This window comes from Macrobrachium rosenbergii, chromosome 3 (genome assembly GCF_040412425.1).
Source record: "Macrobrachium rosenbergii isolate ZJJX-2024 chromosome 3, ASM4041242v1, whole genome shotgun sequence".
Lineage (NCBI taxonomy): Eukaryota > Metazoa > Arthropoda > Malacostraca > Decapoda > Palaemonidae > Macrobrachium > Macrobrachium rosenbergii.
In genome coordinates this window covers 17,420,919-17,441,938 of record NC_089743.1, presented here as the reverse complement: position 1 = coordinate 17,441,938, position 21,020 = coordinate 17,420,919, and the positions used below count along the sequence as shown (strand labels likewise).

Here is a 21,020-nt window from a genome sequence, read left to right as displayed (position 1 = left end):
GAAAGGGATGATAGGAGTTGCTATACCACTGTCGATCTCGATTTGTGGCTACGCCATCCCTTACAGGACATGTATGTTAGTGAACTCCATGTGTCAGGTGAAAGCACATTTCTTTGGAATGTTGTGCCCTTTTTTGCGATTTCACTTCATTTTCCAAGGGAGAAACTCTTCAGGAAGTGAACTAGCAAATGTACAAAGGCACAACCTCAACCCTGAACCTTAACATGAACCCGTTCTTAATAATCTTATGGCATTTGGATCACATCTAGGTGTTCTCATACTCAGTGCCGATACTTGACAAACATTGGGAATAATTGGCAGCTTTTTTAAAACATTTTATAATTTTTCTTGTAATTAGAATCATTTAAAATTTTGTGAATATTTTTTATAGATTCACGCAATTTGAATTTTTTCACGCTAAAAATGATCACTTACATAATTTCAAGAGGCATTGATTAATATCTTTGGTTTATGGAGAATGAAAAATGGGTGACGTATGTGATTGTCAGCATAAATAGAACACAAACTTTTAAGGTGGAAAACACATATTCACCATGAATTTTAAGGAAATAACCAGCTACGCAAAATATAGGGTGTTTTTCTTAACCTAAATTATTGTCAGTGTGAAATTTCTGCAGTGGAATCAGTTAATTTGATGAGACATTCAAGTTTTTTTGTTGAATCCTGCAAATTATTATCGTTTTAATTTTTTTCAAGTAATGTACAGCTTGGCTTAATTCTCAAAATACCTAGAAGATTTGAAAACGTGATTAATAAAAATTGTCATTAATGTAGAAAAGTGAGGATATCCACAAACAGGACATTCATTTGAACATTATGAACTCCCAGAGCTTTGAACTTATTTCTGTTATAGAAACTCACTGCATTTTACCATCTGTATACTCTAAAGTGATATATATATATATATATATATATATATATATATATATATATATATATATATATATATATATATATATATATATATATATATATATATATATACATATATCCAGGAAAATATATATATCTTTATACATATTTTTTATATATATATATATATATATATATATATATATATATATATCAAACTGGATAAGTGTTCCTTATGGGAACAGGAAAAATCTGAAGGAGCAAGATCAGGACTATATACATCAGGACTTCTCTTGCAACCCTTGATGAATACATATATACATATACGTTTTTACAATATATACACATATACATATACACTTTGGAGTCCCAAAACATATATACATATATACACATATGAACATATACATTGCATTGAATTTTACTTCTGGGTCATATTGATATATCATATATATATATATATATATATATGGGACCCAATGAAAGTTTATATATTTTCATTTATATATATATATATATATATATATATATATATATAATATATATTTTTTATATGGGTTATATACCATATATATATCCAATATATATATATATATGCAAAGCTTATATATTTTCCTGGTTTCCAATCAAGCTTGTATATGTATCAAAATTTTTATATATGAAGCAGATGTTATATAGCATATAGGATATATAACAATATATATATATATATTGTTTATATATATATATATATATACTTTTATATATATATATATATATATATATATATATATATATATATATATATATATATATATATACATATACATATACATATGCCATGCATCTTATGAAAAAGTTCAATATATATATATATATATATATATATATATATATATATATATATATATATATATATATATATATATATATATATATATATATATATATATATATATATATATATATATATATATATATATATATATATATATATATATATATATATATATATATATATATATATATATATATATATATATATATATATATATAGTTAACCCCACTTTTATGCACTTCAGTTTTTCACGCTTCACCTTGTTGCAGATTTATGTGGAACATAACTGTCAATTTTATGCGGGAACTTTCACCAATTCGCGAATTTTTTCATAGAGCAGTATTCACTAATTACTGTATTTTCATTTTATTTTCAAGACTAAATACATTTTTATGAGAAAAATTGGTTTACTGATTTTCAAATATTAATATTAATGTAAACACAGCAAAATATCTATAAAATCTTTTAATAAATAAATGTCTTTAATACAAATTAAATCAATCTGTCTTACAGAATGTTTGACCACTAATCTCTCTCTCTCTCTGTCTCTGTCTCTCTCTCTCACTGAGATAAGAGAGAGAGAGTGAGATTGATTTTTTATGCATGTATCTTTATTTGTTTTGTACAGTATAGTTTTATAGATAAGCATGATGATGCTATAATTATACAGCTTTTTGAATTTCAATAAAAGCAGACAGGCAAATAAAATGAAAATAATTAGCGAATCATCATATGTAAACTTGTTGAGTTTAAGAAGTTAAACCTGTTAAGCTCATTCTGGGGTTCCCTATCCCGGAATGAGGTTAATAAGTTTACAATGATTAGCTAATTATTTTCATTTTATTTTCCGTGCAGCTTTTATTGAAATGTAAAAAATTGTATAATTACAGTATAGCATAGAAAATATGAAAAAATGAACAACAAAGTAACATCATGTGTATCTATAAAACTATACTGTACAAAACAGATAAACATGCTTAAAAGATAAGTTTCTCTCTTATCTCAGTGAAAGAAAGAGAGAGAGAGAGAGAGAGAGAGAGAGAGAGAGAGAGAGAGAGAGAGAGAGAGAGAGAGAGAGAGAGAGAGAGAAACAAAAATACATATGGATGTTAAAAATATTTAATATACTAGTGACAGTAATTGTTTTTACCAACATAAAAGGGACACGACTTCAATACTACGAGAGAAAACAGCTATGCTTACTTATATATGGGTAACTTGATTAATGGTCAAACTTTCTGTACAATTTATAGATATTTTGCTGTATTTACATTAATATTAATATTTGAAAATTAGTAAATCATTATTATAAGCATTTTAGGGGTGTATATACTTGAAAGTAACAGTTGTATGGTGGGGCTAATCTAAGATGACTTTGGGTATTTTGGGTGATGGTTTGGGGTGTATTTTTGTTTGAAATTATATTAAATTGTTTTAGTATGATAATTTATGGTATATTTTTGTTTGAACTTAAATTTGGCAGTGAACTGTTGAAGTAGGCTTTTATAAGTGTTTGAGTTTAAGCGTTACAGGGTATTTGGCAGTTATAAGCACTTATAAGCATTTTCAGAGGGGATTTTGCATTTCCAAAGATTTTGCAATTTTATTTTGCTGTATTTGTGGGTTCTGGAAAATTTATCCTGCAAAAAGTGGGGAGCAGTAACAGTTATATATATATATAGATATATATATTATATATATATATATATATTTATATATATATATATATATTGTTTTATATGATAATTTATATATATTTATATTATTAAATTTCCAAAAAATGAAACAGGCTTTTATAATGGTTGGCAATGCTGCAGTTTGCCAACCATTAGCAAGTGTTGCAATTTTGAAATTTTCAAAAATATATGTTCTGGAACTTATATATATCAAAAATATATATATATATATATATATATATATATATATATATATATATATATATATATATATATATATATATATATATATATATATATATATATATATATATATATATATATATATATGCTAATATATATATATATATATATATGTATGTATGTATGTATGTATGTATGTATGTGTATGTGTATGTGTGTATGTGTGTGTGTGTGTGTGTGTGTGTGTGTGTGTGTGTGTGTGTGTGTGTGTGTGTGTATATATATATATATATATATATATATATATATATATATATATATATATATATATATATAATTTCTATGAGTGTTAAGGGGGTACTTACTTGACTCTGGGCGGCAATGGATAACGCAGGGAAGTTCCTTTTAACTATTACACTTCTGACTCAATATTAGAACCACTCGTAGACAAAGCAAATGAAATCTATGGCTTAAGGCCTTCTTCAGGTGAGGAATTTATGTAAACTCTGGGGTTCTCTCAACTAATTATATTTACATAACAACAAAGATCAGAAGAATGACGAATTACTGGGTAGGTAATAACGAGGGCCCGCTAAATAATGAATCCTACACAGGATAAATATTCTAAGCTGACGATATCTTCACAACAGGGAAGATCGCAGTTGAAGGGGGGAACTGCACATGGATCGGCCGAGAGGTTCCACAGTCGAGACCTATATGCAAATATGCAGGACGGTTACTTGCAATAATAATAAGACTCACAGAGGGATCTGAAGAATGCACAGATGATGCCAAATAACTCAGTTAAACACAAATGCATTTTTTACATTAACACTGAATGTTCCCACACAAATTACTGAGGCGATCGCACAATGGAAAAATGAAGGGAATATTAGGTAGAGAATAACAGGTTGTGACTGGCTAAAACCTTAATTCTGGCACATTACCTTAGTCCAGACAACGTTGTCTTTGTTCAATATTGCGCTGGCGATGGAGGAAGGAATTATACTGCCACTATAAAAATATACAGTCGAGGCCCCGGGGTCGACACGTACGGGACAGACAAGGACGTCTATCTTGAGTAGGTCCTGAGCGATCTCTTTGGGGGAACTGAGAGCGATTCGCGATTCCTCTTGCAGAGTCTATTTATAATCTCTGAGGATTACGTTGGTTTCTCATCCAGGTGGCGCAGAGGTCAATTCTCATCACGCTTTCCTTTATGTCGACCACATGGTTTCCACATGGTGGTAGTCGGCTCGTGGGTTCAGAATGGGGCAGGGGGGGGGTCAGCTTTCTCTTTTGGGGCATCTCCCCCAGTCTGGCTGGATGCAGGGGTACCTGGAATTTTAGACTCAAGCAGTCACTCTGAACAGAAAGAGAGAGTTAGGCTTAACCATTTTGGGGAGTGAGAGAGAATATGAAGGGGCAAATTGAGACCTCTGTTCTATTGCTACATGAGGGGCAATAATGTTTATTTTTCTCAATTGGTTGGTAAATGCAAAACGGGTGAGGTTATGAGAAAATGGCCCCAGCTGTTTGAAATATATATATATATATATATATATATATATATATATATATATATATATATATATATATATATATATATATATATATATATATATATATATACGGTTATTATATATATATATATATATATATCAAATATATTCATCAGAAATTATTTATATATATGTTATATATATATATATCCGACGGAAGAAATATGGCCCCAAAACGGCAGAATAATATATATTTGAATATTTTTGATGTAAACCCATATAATAATATATACGTCGTTTTATATATATATATATAAGGTTTTCTTATGATTTATATATATATATATATATATTTTCGGGTTTATATATATAAGAATATATATATATATATATATATATATATATATATATATATATATATATATATATATATATATATATATATATATATATATATATATGTCTATGAAAATTTTTTTATATAAATATATATATTTAAATAGCCAAGATGTATTAAAATTACAAATATATATACCAATATATATAAAAGAAACATAAGTATATATATTAAAAATATAAAAATATATATAATACAAGAAATATATATGCTATATACTGTTTATGGGGGAAAATTTTTACACTTAAAATTATACATTTTAAAAGCCAAGATGTATTAAAATTCAAAACTATTGGACCAACCTTCCACCAGAGTAAAAGAAACATAAGTGGAAGGAATTAAAAATAAAAAGAAGAAAATACACATTTTAAGACAAGAAAAGGGGAGTGGCTGTTGACTGACATTAATTGTTTATAGAGGGGAACCAGTTGTTTGATCAATAAGGACTCTAAAATAGGTAATTCCTGAGTGTTGGGTGTTTGTCCGATGATTTTAAAATCTTTATTTTTAATGCATACTTTAAAAAGCAATATAAGAATATATACAATATTATTGGATACAGTGAATTAACGCATAACATTTTAGAAGATCCAGGGAAAAGTTGCATATTCGGTATGTTGATGTTTGTATAGTATGACATTAATATGTGAATATAGAGTACAGTATAATGTAGGCTAGGCTATTGTATCTGTATACAATATACCATAGTGTAGGCTAAGCTAATTCTTGTTTGTTATTCAATTTCTCTTTGTATTGAATTATCATAAGTCAATCTGCATGAACATCCAGAATTAGCTGATATTACAGTGAATCCCCATATTCGCGGGGGATGCGTCCCACACCCCCCCGCGAATAGGTCAAATCCGCGAATACTTGAAACCCCTCTAAAAACGCTTAGAACTGCCCATTTTGATAGCTTAAACCAAGAAAAACCCTGTAAAAATGCATATACATGAGTATTTTAATGGTTTTATCACAAAAAGTGCATTTATTCATGAAAATTATATGAAAATACAGTAATTAGTGAATATTTCTCAGTGAAAAATACTGCGAATGGGCGAATTTTCCGCGAATGATAGCTAGATATGTTCCACAGAGAAAACCGCGAATGTGTGAGTCCGCGAATCATGAGAACGCGAATACGGGGGGTTTACTGTAATAATTACTATACCGTATACGTGTAGAGTATACTTATAGTGTAGGCTAGGCGACCATATATGTATACATGGTACTGAATACCCTAGTGTAGGCTAGCTATATTCGAGATACATTTTTTCCAACAAACTATGGGTTTTTTGGAACCTAACCCCATCGTAAGTAGGATAATACCTGTTATAAGCATTTTTAGAGTTTTTTTTTTTTTTTGAGGTTTCAAAATAGGCAGTTCTAAGTGTTTTTAGAAGGGTTTTAAGTATTTGCGGATTTTAGCTATTTGCGGGGGGTGGGTTGTGGTACACATCCCCTGCAGATATGGGTGGGTTTTACTATTTAAATGTAAATCAGGATGCAAAGGCAAAAGTATTCTGGATTGACTAACTATGATAGTTTGGGTTTTAGAAGAGTTTAGCTCAATGCCGCAAAGCCTACTCTGTTCATGTACCAGATCTCTATTCAAGGATTCTGCAACCACAGACCTAAGACACAGAGAAAGAACGACAACTGGAAGAGTAACATCATCAGCATATGCAATCAGTTTGTTCTCCAGACCTTGCCACATGTCATTATTATAGATAATAGATAGGGTTCTGCCTATTAAAGATTCATTCAAAAAAATTAATAAAACACCCACCAATTCCCAATAGTCTTAGCTTGTAGATAATTGCTCTATGATTCACATGGTCAAAGGCTGAACTAAAATCTAAATCAGCCATACATGCCTCTCCTCCTCTGTCAAGATCACCTGCAAGACAAATTATATAGACAAGAGTGTATCACAAGTACGAAGGCCTTTATGAGATCTAAACTGTTATGCTGGTAGTTGCTTTTGATCGGAAAAAATAAAAATCCTATACAAACATTTAGAAAGCAGCTTCTTAAGAACCTGATAAAACAAGGGTAATTGAAATCTCCCCATATTCAGAGGAGCATAAGGACAGACATAGTCCCTAAGGTAATGCAACAGTGTTTCACTTCCTCCAAACAGAAGGAAAATTGCAAGTCCAATCTTTTGAAAATATTGGTAATATTTGGAGCCATGAGGTCAAGTCATTTTAAAAAAGATGGGAAAAGACTCCATTAGAGCCTTTGCTGCCATAACTGTCAAGGCCCAGAAGCAAAGTTTTGACTTCTCTAAACATGAAGGTCACTGAACATAACTTAGGCTCTGGAAAGCATGACTTAGGCAACATCAAGAACTCGCCACACTGTTTACTCACAAAGACTTGAGCCAAAAGTTCTACCTTCTGTTTAGGACAGTATACAGCAGTTCCATCAGCTCCTAGAAGGGAAGACATGCTTGAATTTACTCCAAAGAGTGATGACTTAAGGATAGACCACCACTTGGTTATCACCACTGGAGAGCTAGATCTCAGCACCCTCATTATAAGCTCTGTCTGTTCTCTCACAGACAATCAGAGCTTTGCTTCTAAGCTTAATGAATTTACACCAGGCTATTAGAATAGTAATTGTCACAGAAGCCTATCTAGCATCCATGAATGTATCCATCATTATATTTAAAGCTAGCCAAGCTTCAGGTAATTGCTGTATGGTCTTAGTATTTGCTGTGTACACTACACACCTCAAGCTGTACATCATGGGTTTTTGGTACTGCATGCTTACATTAATACCTTTCTGCCCCCATTGATTATATCATGACAGATTCTTCCATGTATAGTGGTGTTCTTTTAATACATTCATCTTAAACCATTGATGTTAGTCATCTTTAACATTGTTTTTAATTGCTCACACCTTCAAACAGTAAGGTACAGGACCCTAGAGTCCTAAAGTGGTGTATTTTGTTTCATGTCAGTCAGTCTGAGGGGTACCATCCTTCCAGTTCCCTATAAATTTTATAAATATGGCTCCACGTTAGATTACTGAAATATATAAGGTCTGTACTATCAGGAAGGTTCATTAATGGGAGCTTCCACTGTCAGTAGCACCTCCTAACTGATTAGGGTGAGACTTTCAACGAAGAGTTGACTCAAGTCAGTCATTCTGGGAAAATCTGGTAGATGTTGCAGAAATTATCAGTCATCTACTGTAGTTTAAGGTATAGTCGATCTTTAATATATTTTTTGTTAATGATTGCCTACCATTCCAAGACTGGCTGATACAATTACCAAAAATAAAATTGCTTTTAGAGCTCAAAGTCCCCCTATGTTAGCATGGAAGATTGAATATTTGTTTTCAACGTGAAAGCCATGAAATGCAGGAACTATTTGTTGTCAGCAAATATTGGTGGAAAAAGGGATGAAACTAAAGAGAAAATGTGGAATGGAAAACAGAGTTCATAACAAAGTGATAGACCTTGAGGTTTGTTTTTATCATCAAGGAAATTGTTTTCTTACATCAAACATGGATATGATTGTTTATCCTTAGGATCAGATGGATGGAATTGATTGGGTCTGATTAATTAAATCTATAAAATGAAGTTGAATGATTACTGGAAGAAGTATTTAAAACAGAACTTTCCTTTCTGCTTCATGTTCTACAACTACTGCCTCTTCAGGAGGTATCTATAGTTAATCTTTTACAAGACTTTCGAACTTTATAATTATAGGACAAGTGTGAAGAGTTTATCGACCTTAATACTGCATATGAATATGCAGTAGCTTGTTAATGTCTGTGGAATGATAGATATAAACCATTCTTGTTTGATATTTATTGTTTCCAAAGGATTTATCTGGTAGACATGTACATTGATTTGATGGAATCTTGAGGCATTGATTGATGAAAATTTTATTCCAGGCTCCTCTACCAACACTTCAGCGGTTTCAAGTAACAGTACTTCCGGTAAGTTTTACTGTTTCAATGTTTGTGTTGTAAGCAAATTCACTGTATCTTGTCAGTAAATAGCCTGATAAAAGTTTAATAGCTAGTGATGAATTGTAGCTTGATAGTTTCAATTACCTTCAAAGAAGTTTCTGCACAGAATTAGATTTTGCCCTGAAAGAGACTTGAAAGTTAATTCAATTGCACTGCACTGAAGGTGTCTTATTGTCTTTAGCATGGTTCCTAGTTATGAAGTAACTTTCCTTCTTCTCTGCACTTTAATTTTTGCATAAATTATTATGGTTTTATGAATTAATTTTGTATTTAAAGAGTTATTGGTAAAAATATTTAAATGCCCAATTATTTGTTGCATTGCTTGTAGAGTTAGAAATGATTCTACATTTCATGTGTACACCTAACATAGAGATAACAGTGAGTGATTTGTATGTAAAGAAAGATATATGTAAAAGACTGCTGATTAATGGATGCATTTTAAGAGTTGAGAAAATCTTTTCATCATTGATAGTGTTCCATGATGTTTGGTGATAGGCAGATTTACCCAATAGTTGTCCTGAAGTTGAGATAGCATTAAAAGAGTCTTGTAGTAAAATCTCATATCCAAGGAAAATTTTCCCTTTTGAATCAGTTAGATGTAGAATTATCTATATTACTGTATATTTTATAACTTGAAACAGAATTAACTCAAATTTATATTTTGATTTTGGAGAGAGCCTTCACAGTGAAGCAAACATAGAACCCTAAGAGTTCCAGAATAAACTAGATATGCATTTCTTTGAAATAAGTTAAGAAGAATACAAACTGGCATGATAAGATTAAATAATTTTGATTTAGGGATGTGTATGAATTCTTTTCTTTTACTCTTGGTGTTTACTCTTCTTTTATTTTTGGTATAGTATTAGATAATGAGGAGGATCATCTTTGCTCAATTAGGGCTCCTTGTTTCTTCAGACCTGCAGAAGAAGTATATATGTACCTAAGAATACTGTGCCCTTTGTTTTCACCAGCTTGGTAGAGATGGCAGTAGAGGAAGCTTCAGATATAAGGGTTTTATTTGTCATGAGGAAAGTGGCTGTGAATTGTCATAGAACAAACCACCATGTCTGGACATGCATTAGAAAAACACTTACAAATACCAAGGTGCTTCATGATGAACATGAAAAATCGGTATGATTATGAAGGAGAATAGGGCTAGTTAACAGATGATATGTATGAATACTTTTATTTCTTGCTTTTAATGACAGGTGATGAGATGAGCAGTCATTAATAAAAAGGAAAATTTTTGGAAAGAGAAACAAGAATGTGGACTAGCAGGATTTACTGACATGAGGAGTCTTAAAAGGAAAAGGGACACTTGTACAATTAATTCACCTTACAGTATTGTGAAAGACAATGGATATGTGTGCCTTAGAATTTTCCCACCTTGGACAATTATGCATCCTTCCATTGTTGTCAGACTCATGAATAGGTATGGATATTTCTTTTGCAAATCCTGAGATATTTTTTAATCAGTTCAGTAGTCAGACACATGTACATACAGGTACAAAAAATTTGCGAAGTGTTTCGAGAAATTAGACAATAAATAAAATATTTGCTCTGAAAATGTTTGAAATCAGATAAGTAATAGAGGAAATTCTAGTGTACTGTACTTTGATAAGGTAGGTTATAGATTTTTGTATACTGTCTTTAATGTACAGATATTGCATAAACTCCATGAAGTCTCATTGCTTTAATATATATGGTAGCTCACTCATTAGGTAGATTAGCAAAACGAAATGTATATCATGACTTACCTCTACAGGTGTCAATAAGAGCTTACAGATCTTGAGTTCTTGATATTCTTTGACTTACAGCAAGGCATTTTAAAATCTTTTGTATCATTGTGTGTCAAACATTCAGTTTGGTAAATTTCAGTGTTACTGTATTCGTGAATGTATTAATGACTTTATTCTTAAATCCACATTTTTGTGCATGAGTCACTGTTCTTGCATTTCTCAGGTTTTGAACACACTGCTTTTAGTTTTATACTGCATTTTTGAAATATCAGATTTGTTTCACAGCCAAGGTAAGGAAGTTTATAGCCTAATATGGACACAGCATACCATACAGTACTTACATTAATTTCTTAATCTTTTGTTTTTCACCGTTGTTTGGATTGTGTGAGGGAATTATTGTCATCACTAGTGAAAAAACCAGTTCCAGGTTATCTCATAGATTCACATAACACAGAATTCATCGTAAATCTCCACTTCACATTTAGTGCCACAACCTTTGTGCTGCAAACTTGTTTTGTAATTGCTGCTGTAATGGTTATTGTAGTAACAGTTTTAGTAGTGAAACACGTTACAGTCTCTCCTGTTTCATTGCACTTACACCAATAAATCTAAGGGTTAAAGCACTACGTACTTGAGGACCATAGGTGTTCATACATTGATGTGGAGCTTCTATAGGTTTCTTATAAATATGATAAGGTTTGGTATCATTACTGTGCATTATCATAATACAGTAGTTGGTTGGTTCTAATAAAAATCCTCATTCTTTCACTATCTTTATACAGTATCCAGAACTGACATTTTTTTTTTCACAATTTTGATTTAATGACTTTACCTCATTCTGATGTTTCAGGTGTAATTCTGTAATACTAAACCATAGAGAAAAAATTTTGCATCTAATAAATATACTGTAGAGAAATTTTGGAAGCTGGAAGTTTTGGACAATATTGCCTCCAATAAAACAATGACCTTTCGTGGAATACAAGATTATACACGTACTCACTGCACTGAACTTCCTATACTGTACATTTTTATGTATAACATCTTAGTTTATAAGAAAATTAGATGATATTTCACAATCATTTACACTTAACATTACAGTATTGTATATGTACATTTTCTGGCTTTTAGTTCTTGCTTCCGTAGTCAAGGCAGTAGTATTTTCAAAACACAGGTACCATTATTAATGACATAATACATGTAGTCCGTTACAGTGTTAATGGTACTGTAAATGTACCGTTAAAAATACAGTACTAATATAAGTTTAGTTTTGATAATGTTAACTTACCAGGATAGATATAAGTAGTACAGAACAACCATTCCTTACACAGTAACTAGTCTCAATGCCCACACAACATTTACAAGTATTAGTTCAAACATAGTACAGTACTTCAACCCTGAGCTAAACAATAATCAGTGGTAGAAATGATATTTATATCTGCCTTACAATAAATAAAAAGGAATTTTTCAGTGTTACGCCACTTCCCTTGCAGTGGTGCTTCTTGGCAAAAGACTAGAGTGTGATCACTACCACATTCATGCCTTTAACCACTGAAATGGGACTATTACCCCTCTGCAGACAAGTTCCACAGCACCAGCCACTTCATCATCATGTCAAATACCCTTATGCACACTGTGCTTGCTCTATCACTTATGCACTCTTGCCTCCTTGATGTTAAGCCTTTCCTTTCATATACCTCTGTCACACCATCCAACCAACCTTTCTAAGGTCTTCTGCTTTCCTTCCTTTAAATGCTTCCATTTGTACATCTTTTCATTAAACTATCATCTTCCATACTTTCTACATTACTGAAGCATTTTGAAACATTTCGATCTATCCCTTCACCTATACTGACCATTTTACACTTGTATACTTCCACATATCTTGTAATGACAATACTTGTTATGCCACAATTCATTTCTACAGCTTCCACATTTTTTCTTTCATTTGCATTCGACATCCACTCTCCACTTCCATAGAGGAGAGTCGGCACAACAGTCAGTTGATACATTCCAACCTTGGCTTTCACAGGCACACCAAGCTTCCTCCAATGTTATGCATACATCCTGGTACATTTCTTGCTTCACCTGTTTTTTTTATTCTTCTGTTCTTATTCTACCATTATCTGAAATATGAGGCTATCAGTCGAGAAACATGCCAAGCGCCATCCTGGGTCAAAGTATTTTTTAATTTAATTTATTGTATTTTGAAAATGGCACTTGGCATGTTTCTCGACTGAAAAGCTCATATGTATCTCAAAAGACCTGTACAAATCTAGTTCTTCCAATCCTTCACTGACCATATTAATATTTCATTGCTCCCACTTCCTGACTTCCATTACACTTATGACCTTACTCTTCCTCACATGTGTTCTTTACTTTCTACTCTTGGAAATACTTTCAGACTCTTTTACCAGTTTTGTCAAACTTTTTCTAATTTTGGCTGTTTCTCTTCAGTATCCTCAATTAGCACACTATCACATGCAAATATTAACCATACTACACCATTCATGGCTCATTTCTTCATCAATCTACTTTTCTTTCTGTGACACCTCACATCACTCCATCTATAAAGATATTAAACAGCCATGGAACAATAAAACCTTGTCTCAGCATAATTTTTATGCTAAATAAGTTCCTCTCCTGCCTATAAATAATAATACATGCTTCACCTCCATCATAAAAACTTTTATTGCGCTCAACAGTAAAATTGACTGGTGGTAATAAGAAACACTATTTGCTGCTCTAGTTAGTTCCATTGTCTTGGAATTCCAGTGCAGCTTATTCCAGGGTATATAGTCACAAATAAATTCCTAATTTTTAATCTATTTGAACTTTGTGAATTGCAACGTATAAAAATACAGCCTTCTAAAAATTGTATCAAGTACAGTACTGTACTTTATAGTGCTGTACTGCATTGCAAAGATAAGCAATAAACGTAAGGCATAACTCATAAAGATAAGCAATAAACATGAGGCTTAACTCAAACCTCGCATTATAGGAAACTTTTGAAAAATGTAGTGATGTGATAATGCATCATTTGGTTCTTTACAGCTTCCAGTGCAGGTTCTGGTAGTACAACTGGCAGTTCTTCTGACAACACACATTACACCTCTACAAGTAATATGACGTGCAAAACAAAAACCACTTGAGTACATTAAACAATTATTGATTAGTAAAAGTAATTTCTAAATGATATAATGTACACTCTTCTACACTATCATTGTACACCACATATTAATGCTTAGATTTCATCGTAACATTACATTTTACAGTATATGTAGTATCATCTCTGAAAACTGCACAATTAAGAAATTATAATAGGTGCTTATTGGTACAGTATTTACATTTTACAGTGGGTCTTGTTGTTCACGTTGTTGTACTTCAAGTACAATGAGAGAGAGCCAGAACTGAAAATAATTGTGCATTCTAATATTTGATCATTTATTTAACACTTAGTCAACCAGTCTCATCTTTTCAAATCTTTGGACATAGAAATGTATTCTGAAGACACACCACCCAATCATAGAGTATCATAAATTAAAGAATTACACAAGATCCTTCCTTAAGGAGGTTCTCCTAAAGGACCCCTCCATGTCACCATAAATCCAGCTGACCAATATTCTACATGTCACCTAAAAGATTGTTTTAGGAACTAGCATAAGCAGCTCATGCCATTCTTTTCTTGTTGCAAGAGGTCAGCATTCTTGCTGCCATTTGTATTCATTGTTAATGAAAAATATGATTATTTTGTTCTTAATTTTACAGATAATCTGTCCCTATAGTGCTCTTCAGAATTTTTAATTAAGCTGTGGTTAACACTGTACAATAATGGTAAAAATGTATTGTGGTCAAGCTTAATCTAAATCATGTTCATTATAAGTAACTATGTAAAAAACTTTTTTCTTACTGCTTTATAGGCAAGCTCCTCAGATTTTAAGTTTAGTGGTTTATTTGATATTGATATTATTTTTGTTCCTTAGGAGGTGATCATGTGTGGGGCAGTACAGGTATTCCCCTACTTACGATGGGGTTAGGTTCCAAAAAACCCATCGTTTGTTGAAAAAATCGTAACTCGAATATGGCCTAGCCTACACTAGGGTAATCAGTACCATCTATACATATATGGTAGCCTAGCCTACACTACACAGTATACTTTATACATATATGGTATAGTAATTATTAGTGTCGGCTAATTCTGCAGGTTCAATGCAGACTGACATGATAAGTCAGTATAAAGAGAAATTGAATAACAAACAAGGCCTGGCCTGCACTTTCGTATATCATATTCGGTAGCCTAGCCTACATTATACTGTATTCTATTTTCACATAACACTGCCATATTATACAAACATCAAAATAACGAATGTGCATCTTTTCCATGGATCTTTTAAAAAGTTATGCTTTACTACACTATATCCAACCGTAAATATTCTTATACTGCTTTTGCATTATAAATTCCGATCATAGCGATCAAATGTTTTGGTTCGGAATCGATCACGCGGTCTTTATTTTGATGCATTTAACTCGGTTCAGAGGGCATTTCTTGCTTCTAGTTAGCGTAAATGAATCTCTAGATACTTTATTTATAAGGGACATATGTATTTTTCGTTATACGAAGTGTTTTTATGTCGAAATATAACTTAAATATGTCTCGTTGTGAAGTTATTTTAGCCATTTTTTTCGTTAGTAGATGACGTTGGCGGCTGGCCGTTTGTTTTGTGTAAACAAAAAAAATCAAGATTCCGTTCGCTATTTTCTCTTGATTTCATCATCATACCACGAGCTTTTCGTATGTATCTTTTATCGGCGTGAAAACAGCAGTAATATGTGTTCTTTCATGTCCAGTAGTTTTGATTAAAATACTTTCCAATTTTATTTGCGGTCGAGTTTCATCCATGTTGCCAATGTACGATAATTTATAGTCATTAGCAGCTTGAACATTCTTTTCTCAGCGTCAGCTACAACTTGCAGCTTAAATTTACTGCAGCAGTATATTTCCTTGCCGATCTTTTCTCCAGAGCGGATAAGGGTAGTGTAAAAACATATCAGTACTTAATGTCATTTTTAACATAACTACGATAATTGTTTAACCGTACGATGGTTGAAATACAATTAAAACAGTTGTTATCCGATTCAGTTATTAGCAAAACAACAGAGTCTCTTTTGGTTGTTTAAGGCTGTACGCATTTTCGCAAGAGTATAAGGTTACTAACAATGCTTTTATTATTCTCTTACTTTTTTTAACTAGAAGATGGAATAAAGAGATGGAGAAAAAGAAGTTGGTCTATTGTAAGTTGGTCTTTCTTGCTGCCTGATTCTACGGCAATTGTAGTGTACGCTGTTGCTTGTGCCCGCTCGAAATTTTTAAAAATATTTTCTAAATATTGTCGTACCAGTATTAATTGCTAACTCCATCGTAAACTCGAATTATCGTAAGACGAATTATCGTCACTCGTGCACTACCTGTATTTACAAACGCACAAAAATTGCAAACGAAAACTGACCTATTTTAACTTCCGACACAACGAGGGCAAGTGAGGTCAGCTCATTGAATTAATGTACCTATTCCAGCCTCTCGGGCCAACGTATCGTACACTGTACGCTGCCTGAATGTACGTTGTTGCCTGCGCCAGTTGCCCGCGAAATTTAAAAATACGTATTTTCAAAATATTGTCGTATCGATATTAATTGCTAATCCCATCGTAAAAGCGAATTATCGTAAGTCGAATTATCGTAACTCGAGCACTACCTGTACTGTATATACATTTGTGGTGAGATCATGATAGAATTTTCATTTAATTTTTATTTGATATTTGGTGAGATCATGATGGGATTTTCTTTTAATTTTTATTTGATATGTTTTGTATATTTTTGATAATTTTTTCACTTTGAAAAAGCATTTTCCAAAATGTCTTTGTGCTATGCGTGCTGCAGTTGGTGTTGTGATGTGCATTACAATAATTAGAGGCTGATTTTCATTCTTCTGATACTTTGTCTTGGCAAATATAGATTTCCTCAGGATAACAGACAGAAGATCAGTTGGCCTGTATTGGGGTGTAGGAGCCATTGCTAATGGCAGTGACCTGTTCCTCCTTTTCCTCTTGAAAAGTTTGAAGAGTTGTCATTAAAGAATAATAATGACATAAGGCTGAAGTGCACTCAAGTCACCCTGAGAGAAGAGGATGCCAAATCCTTCTACAAACAGTTGCTTGATTGGTCCTTCAGAAAAGTTGTGATGAAGAGGAACAGAATTTAGTGAGGAATTGTTCCCCCTCACATACTTCCAAGGTCAACTAGTAAAGATATCCCCACCATTAGCAAATATCTTGGTGGATGTCTTTGGAGGAGCAGGCAGTATCCAATCTCTCATTGTCCCCAACGCAAGAACTAGATGAGTTGCAACGAGAAGACCTGTCTTTGGCATTAAGTGGATCTTTGTGTAAGGAAGAGTAAGTATTCATGGTCAGACGTTGTTCTTACAATCAGTGCTCCATAATGTTACTTCCCAACTGCCAGAGTGATCATGGCTGGATGAGGATTTGGAGTGTTAGCAACTGGAAGAGTTATGACTAGATTTCCTCATATTTTCAAAGAGGCATCCTCTGAAGAAGAGGTCTAGGTGACTGTATGTTATTCCCTCAAGATGCCTGAATTTTGGCAGCAAGGACAGACACACATTAATATCTTCAGGATTAATTTCAAACTGTATCATCTAGATTTGGTACAGCATAATCATCAAGGTGGTTGCCATGTAGGAAACAGTGAACCCAGTGAGTTGAAATGTGTCGGCATGGATAAGAACAGTTCTTTTAGTCTGGTCAAGTATGTCTCACTGGTTGCTGATGCCTCCAGTGGATGGAATTAGCAGCTGTCAAACCGGTATGTCTGTCCATAGATAGGGTAGAGAGGCTGGTAGAGGTGAGTATGCAAGCCTGTCCACTACCACAGTAGTTACAGAATGGGGTAGTGTGTGTCCATGAGTAATGCAGGCAAGATGCTGGGATGATGTACAGCAGAGCTCTCTGTGAAATGTGTGCTGGGTCAGGAACTTGGGAGACACAATAAGCTGAGATGTCAAGTAGTAGAGAGTAAAGATTGGGCCAAGGCCTAATGTGATGACTGTTGCTACTTTAATACCACGAGAGATGCCAAGAATGCCATCATCAGCTTGGATACTGAAGTCTTAAGGCATGAGACACATCAGCAGTGGTTCTCTTAGGTTATTTTTTTATGTTCTCTTCTGCACTTGGCAGCAACACTGGTTGAGTGACCATCACAACACATCTCACAGGTGCATTGAACATACCTGGTTGTTAAATCCTTGTCAAAAAAAAAAACAAAAGCATGGCCTTGCGATCCTGACTTGTACCTGTATGCTGGAATATTATTAATTCATTGTGAAAATTGCACAAAAGAATTACATCAATTTTAGCACTCAAGAGCTATAATTTCATTAAGCAAAAAGACTGTTAACACATACTATGAACTGAAATTAGCGTAATAAGTCATTGTTTTTCCCTTTATTAACAAGTACTTTAAATTAGAGAGCCAGGTGAAATAGTGAACAGCATTAGTGTAACATACATAGTGAGAACATAAATAACAAAGTATAAATAGTTGATACAGCAAGGTAATTTCAAATCTAATACCAAAAATATCTATCAGTATACAAAAAATCACAGCAAGACCAACACAGTGCACTTGAGTTTTTTTACTTCAGTACAGTAAATAAATCAAGAGATGGAAACTGGGTAAGACAAACAAAGACTCACTCCAAAATGCCACCTTGGTAACAACTCATTAGCAGGTTAGTGACAGAGTAATCCTAAAGCTGTACCAAAAAAATAGTTACAAATGAAGAAAATAATGCAAATATGTAAACTCACAAACTAATTTACTTGATTAAGGAACATGGGAAAACTAAACACTCAGAATGATTTAAAGTTGACTGCTGTTCTTATAATAGTCAGTCCTGAAGAAGCCAGCAGTCTTGAAGATCAACCCAGCATCTGCAAAGTACCTACTGGTAATTGCATTAGTCTCTTTTATAAGTTATTGAACCCAAAGTGAATATAGCTGAATGAGATTATGATTAATAAATGAGAAAATGAATGCTAAATACTGGTGAGCGAGAGAATTTGTATAGCACAAAATAGGGTACTGTATACAGTTGGTTTTATCACAACCCACAATGAAGAACTGGTTTGGACAAAGAAAAAGTCTTTGTATTGAAATAGAAAGATTGATGGCTTTAAAATCTTACTGATACTGGAACAAGCGAAATTTTGGTTTACCGGTCCAGATGAAATGGTTAATGATCTCTTATAACACAAAAGGAGATTACATAGAGAAAGCTTGTGGTTGGTAGTAATTTGTCAAATATAAAATTAACTTTTGGCATCTGAGATTAGACAATTCGTATCACTCCCCATGTCTATCTAATTATAATAAGCTCCAAGAGTTTAGTTATAATTGGATATGGTGAATTTTTTGTCAGTATTAAGAGCTTAGATATAAATATGATCAGTTTTTTCTCCCAAAATTTTCAGCATATAATAAAGTTGGCTATCTTGACACCTTGGCTCAGCATACATTAACTAAGCTTTTATCATGGTACTTTGTCACCGAGTCACTCTGTTTCAGATGCCCAATTTATATTTTAGCTTTCATGAGTAATCCGTTCCAGAATGGACAAGTGGTTTCCCCTTCCCAGGTTACACACATTAAGAGTTTTTCCTGTCTGGAGACTTGGTGGTTATCAGTGTAAGCAGGTTTCCTGTTCTATTTAAAATGAGCAGTCCTTGACCTGAAGTAGACTGACGTACTCTCTGGCAGAAAATAGGGAAGAAAATCTTGTTCTGCTGCTCAGAAGCTTTCCATTAGTGGCTTTCAAATCTAAACTCAATGAAAGAGGCTTTGATGAGACAGCTTTTGAAGACAATAATTGTGATCATCATTAGGTATATCTGTGTCTCAGAGTTTCCACTACTAATTAGTTGGAAGACCCCGCAAAATTTCGTAAATCATCTTTCAACAAAATTTCATAGATAATCTCTAAAAATCATCTTTCAACAAAATTTCATAGATAATCTCTCCACCAAGTGCCAGACAAAACTGCATTTTTATGCTCTCTTCTTATCTAAACCACTAGAATTATCTTTTGGTATGGACATAATATCTACTCAGATGTTGACAAAACATTAGTTGTCTTGATACCAAAAACACCCACCAGAAAAGTATATTTCAACAGGATGTTTCACTAAAGATTTTTATTTTGAAATCCTCCAGAGGACCTTGTTTGATGCCTTCTGAAACTTAATGGCTATAGAGAAAGAATGTTTTTCCCAAATTCTGAATCCAAGTTGCATTGCCAAGAATAAGAATCATCTGGTTTGCAGGTGAAGATTGTGGTTGAAACCCATTTAGTAACTTCAAGACTGTTCTCTACAAAGATAGTTTCACTTACTAGGGAGGCATAGCCAAAAATTACACCTCATTTCTTCCTTGTTAGAAGGATTTCTCACATGGGTGCCATCTTAAGTGGTTATGGAGCTATCTTCTGTTGCTTTGAGAGTCATTTGGTCATTTGCTATTTGTTGTGTGCACTATTACTTCTGTCTTAACTCTCAATCATTAAATAGTACATTTTGTTTTGAATGTTTTTACATTAATATAATCTCTCCTTGTTTCCTGTCGTATCGCAGGGTTCATACTGACATCCGGTTGTCATTTTATAAAACTGTTTTTCATGCACCTTTAGGTTTCTTGATCAGATGTGTATGATCAAATAATAATAACAGTAGTCTGTATTCTAATCCACCATCCACTTTGTTAATTTTTGTGGTA

General features: G+C 32.9%; 1 protein-coding gene across 16 annotated transcripts in view; it reads left to right on the top strand.

Annotated features, from left to right (window-relative positions):
• Nucleotides 1-21,020, top strand: part of LOC136852944 (mucin-21-like) — a 159,509-nt gene that overhangs the window by 53,357 nt on the left and 85,132 nt on the right. For all 16 annotated transcript variants that reach the window (XM_067128100.1, XM_067128033.1, XM_067128081.1 and 13 more), the window contains one exon: nt 9,358-9,402. In XM_067128100.1, the coding sequence (XP_066984201.1) occupies nt 9,358-9,402 (45 nt within the window). The remainder of the gene's footprint in view (nt 1-9,357; nt 9,403-21,020) is intronic.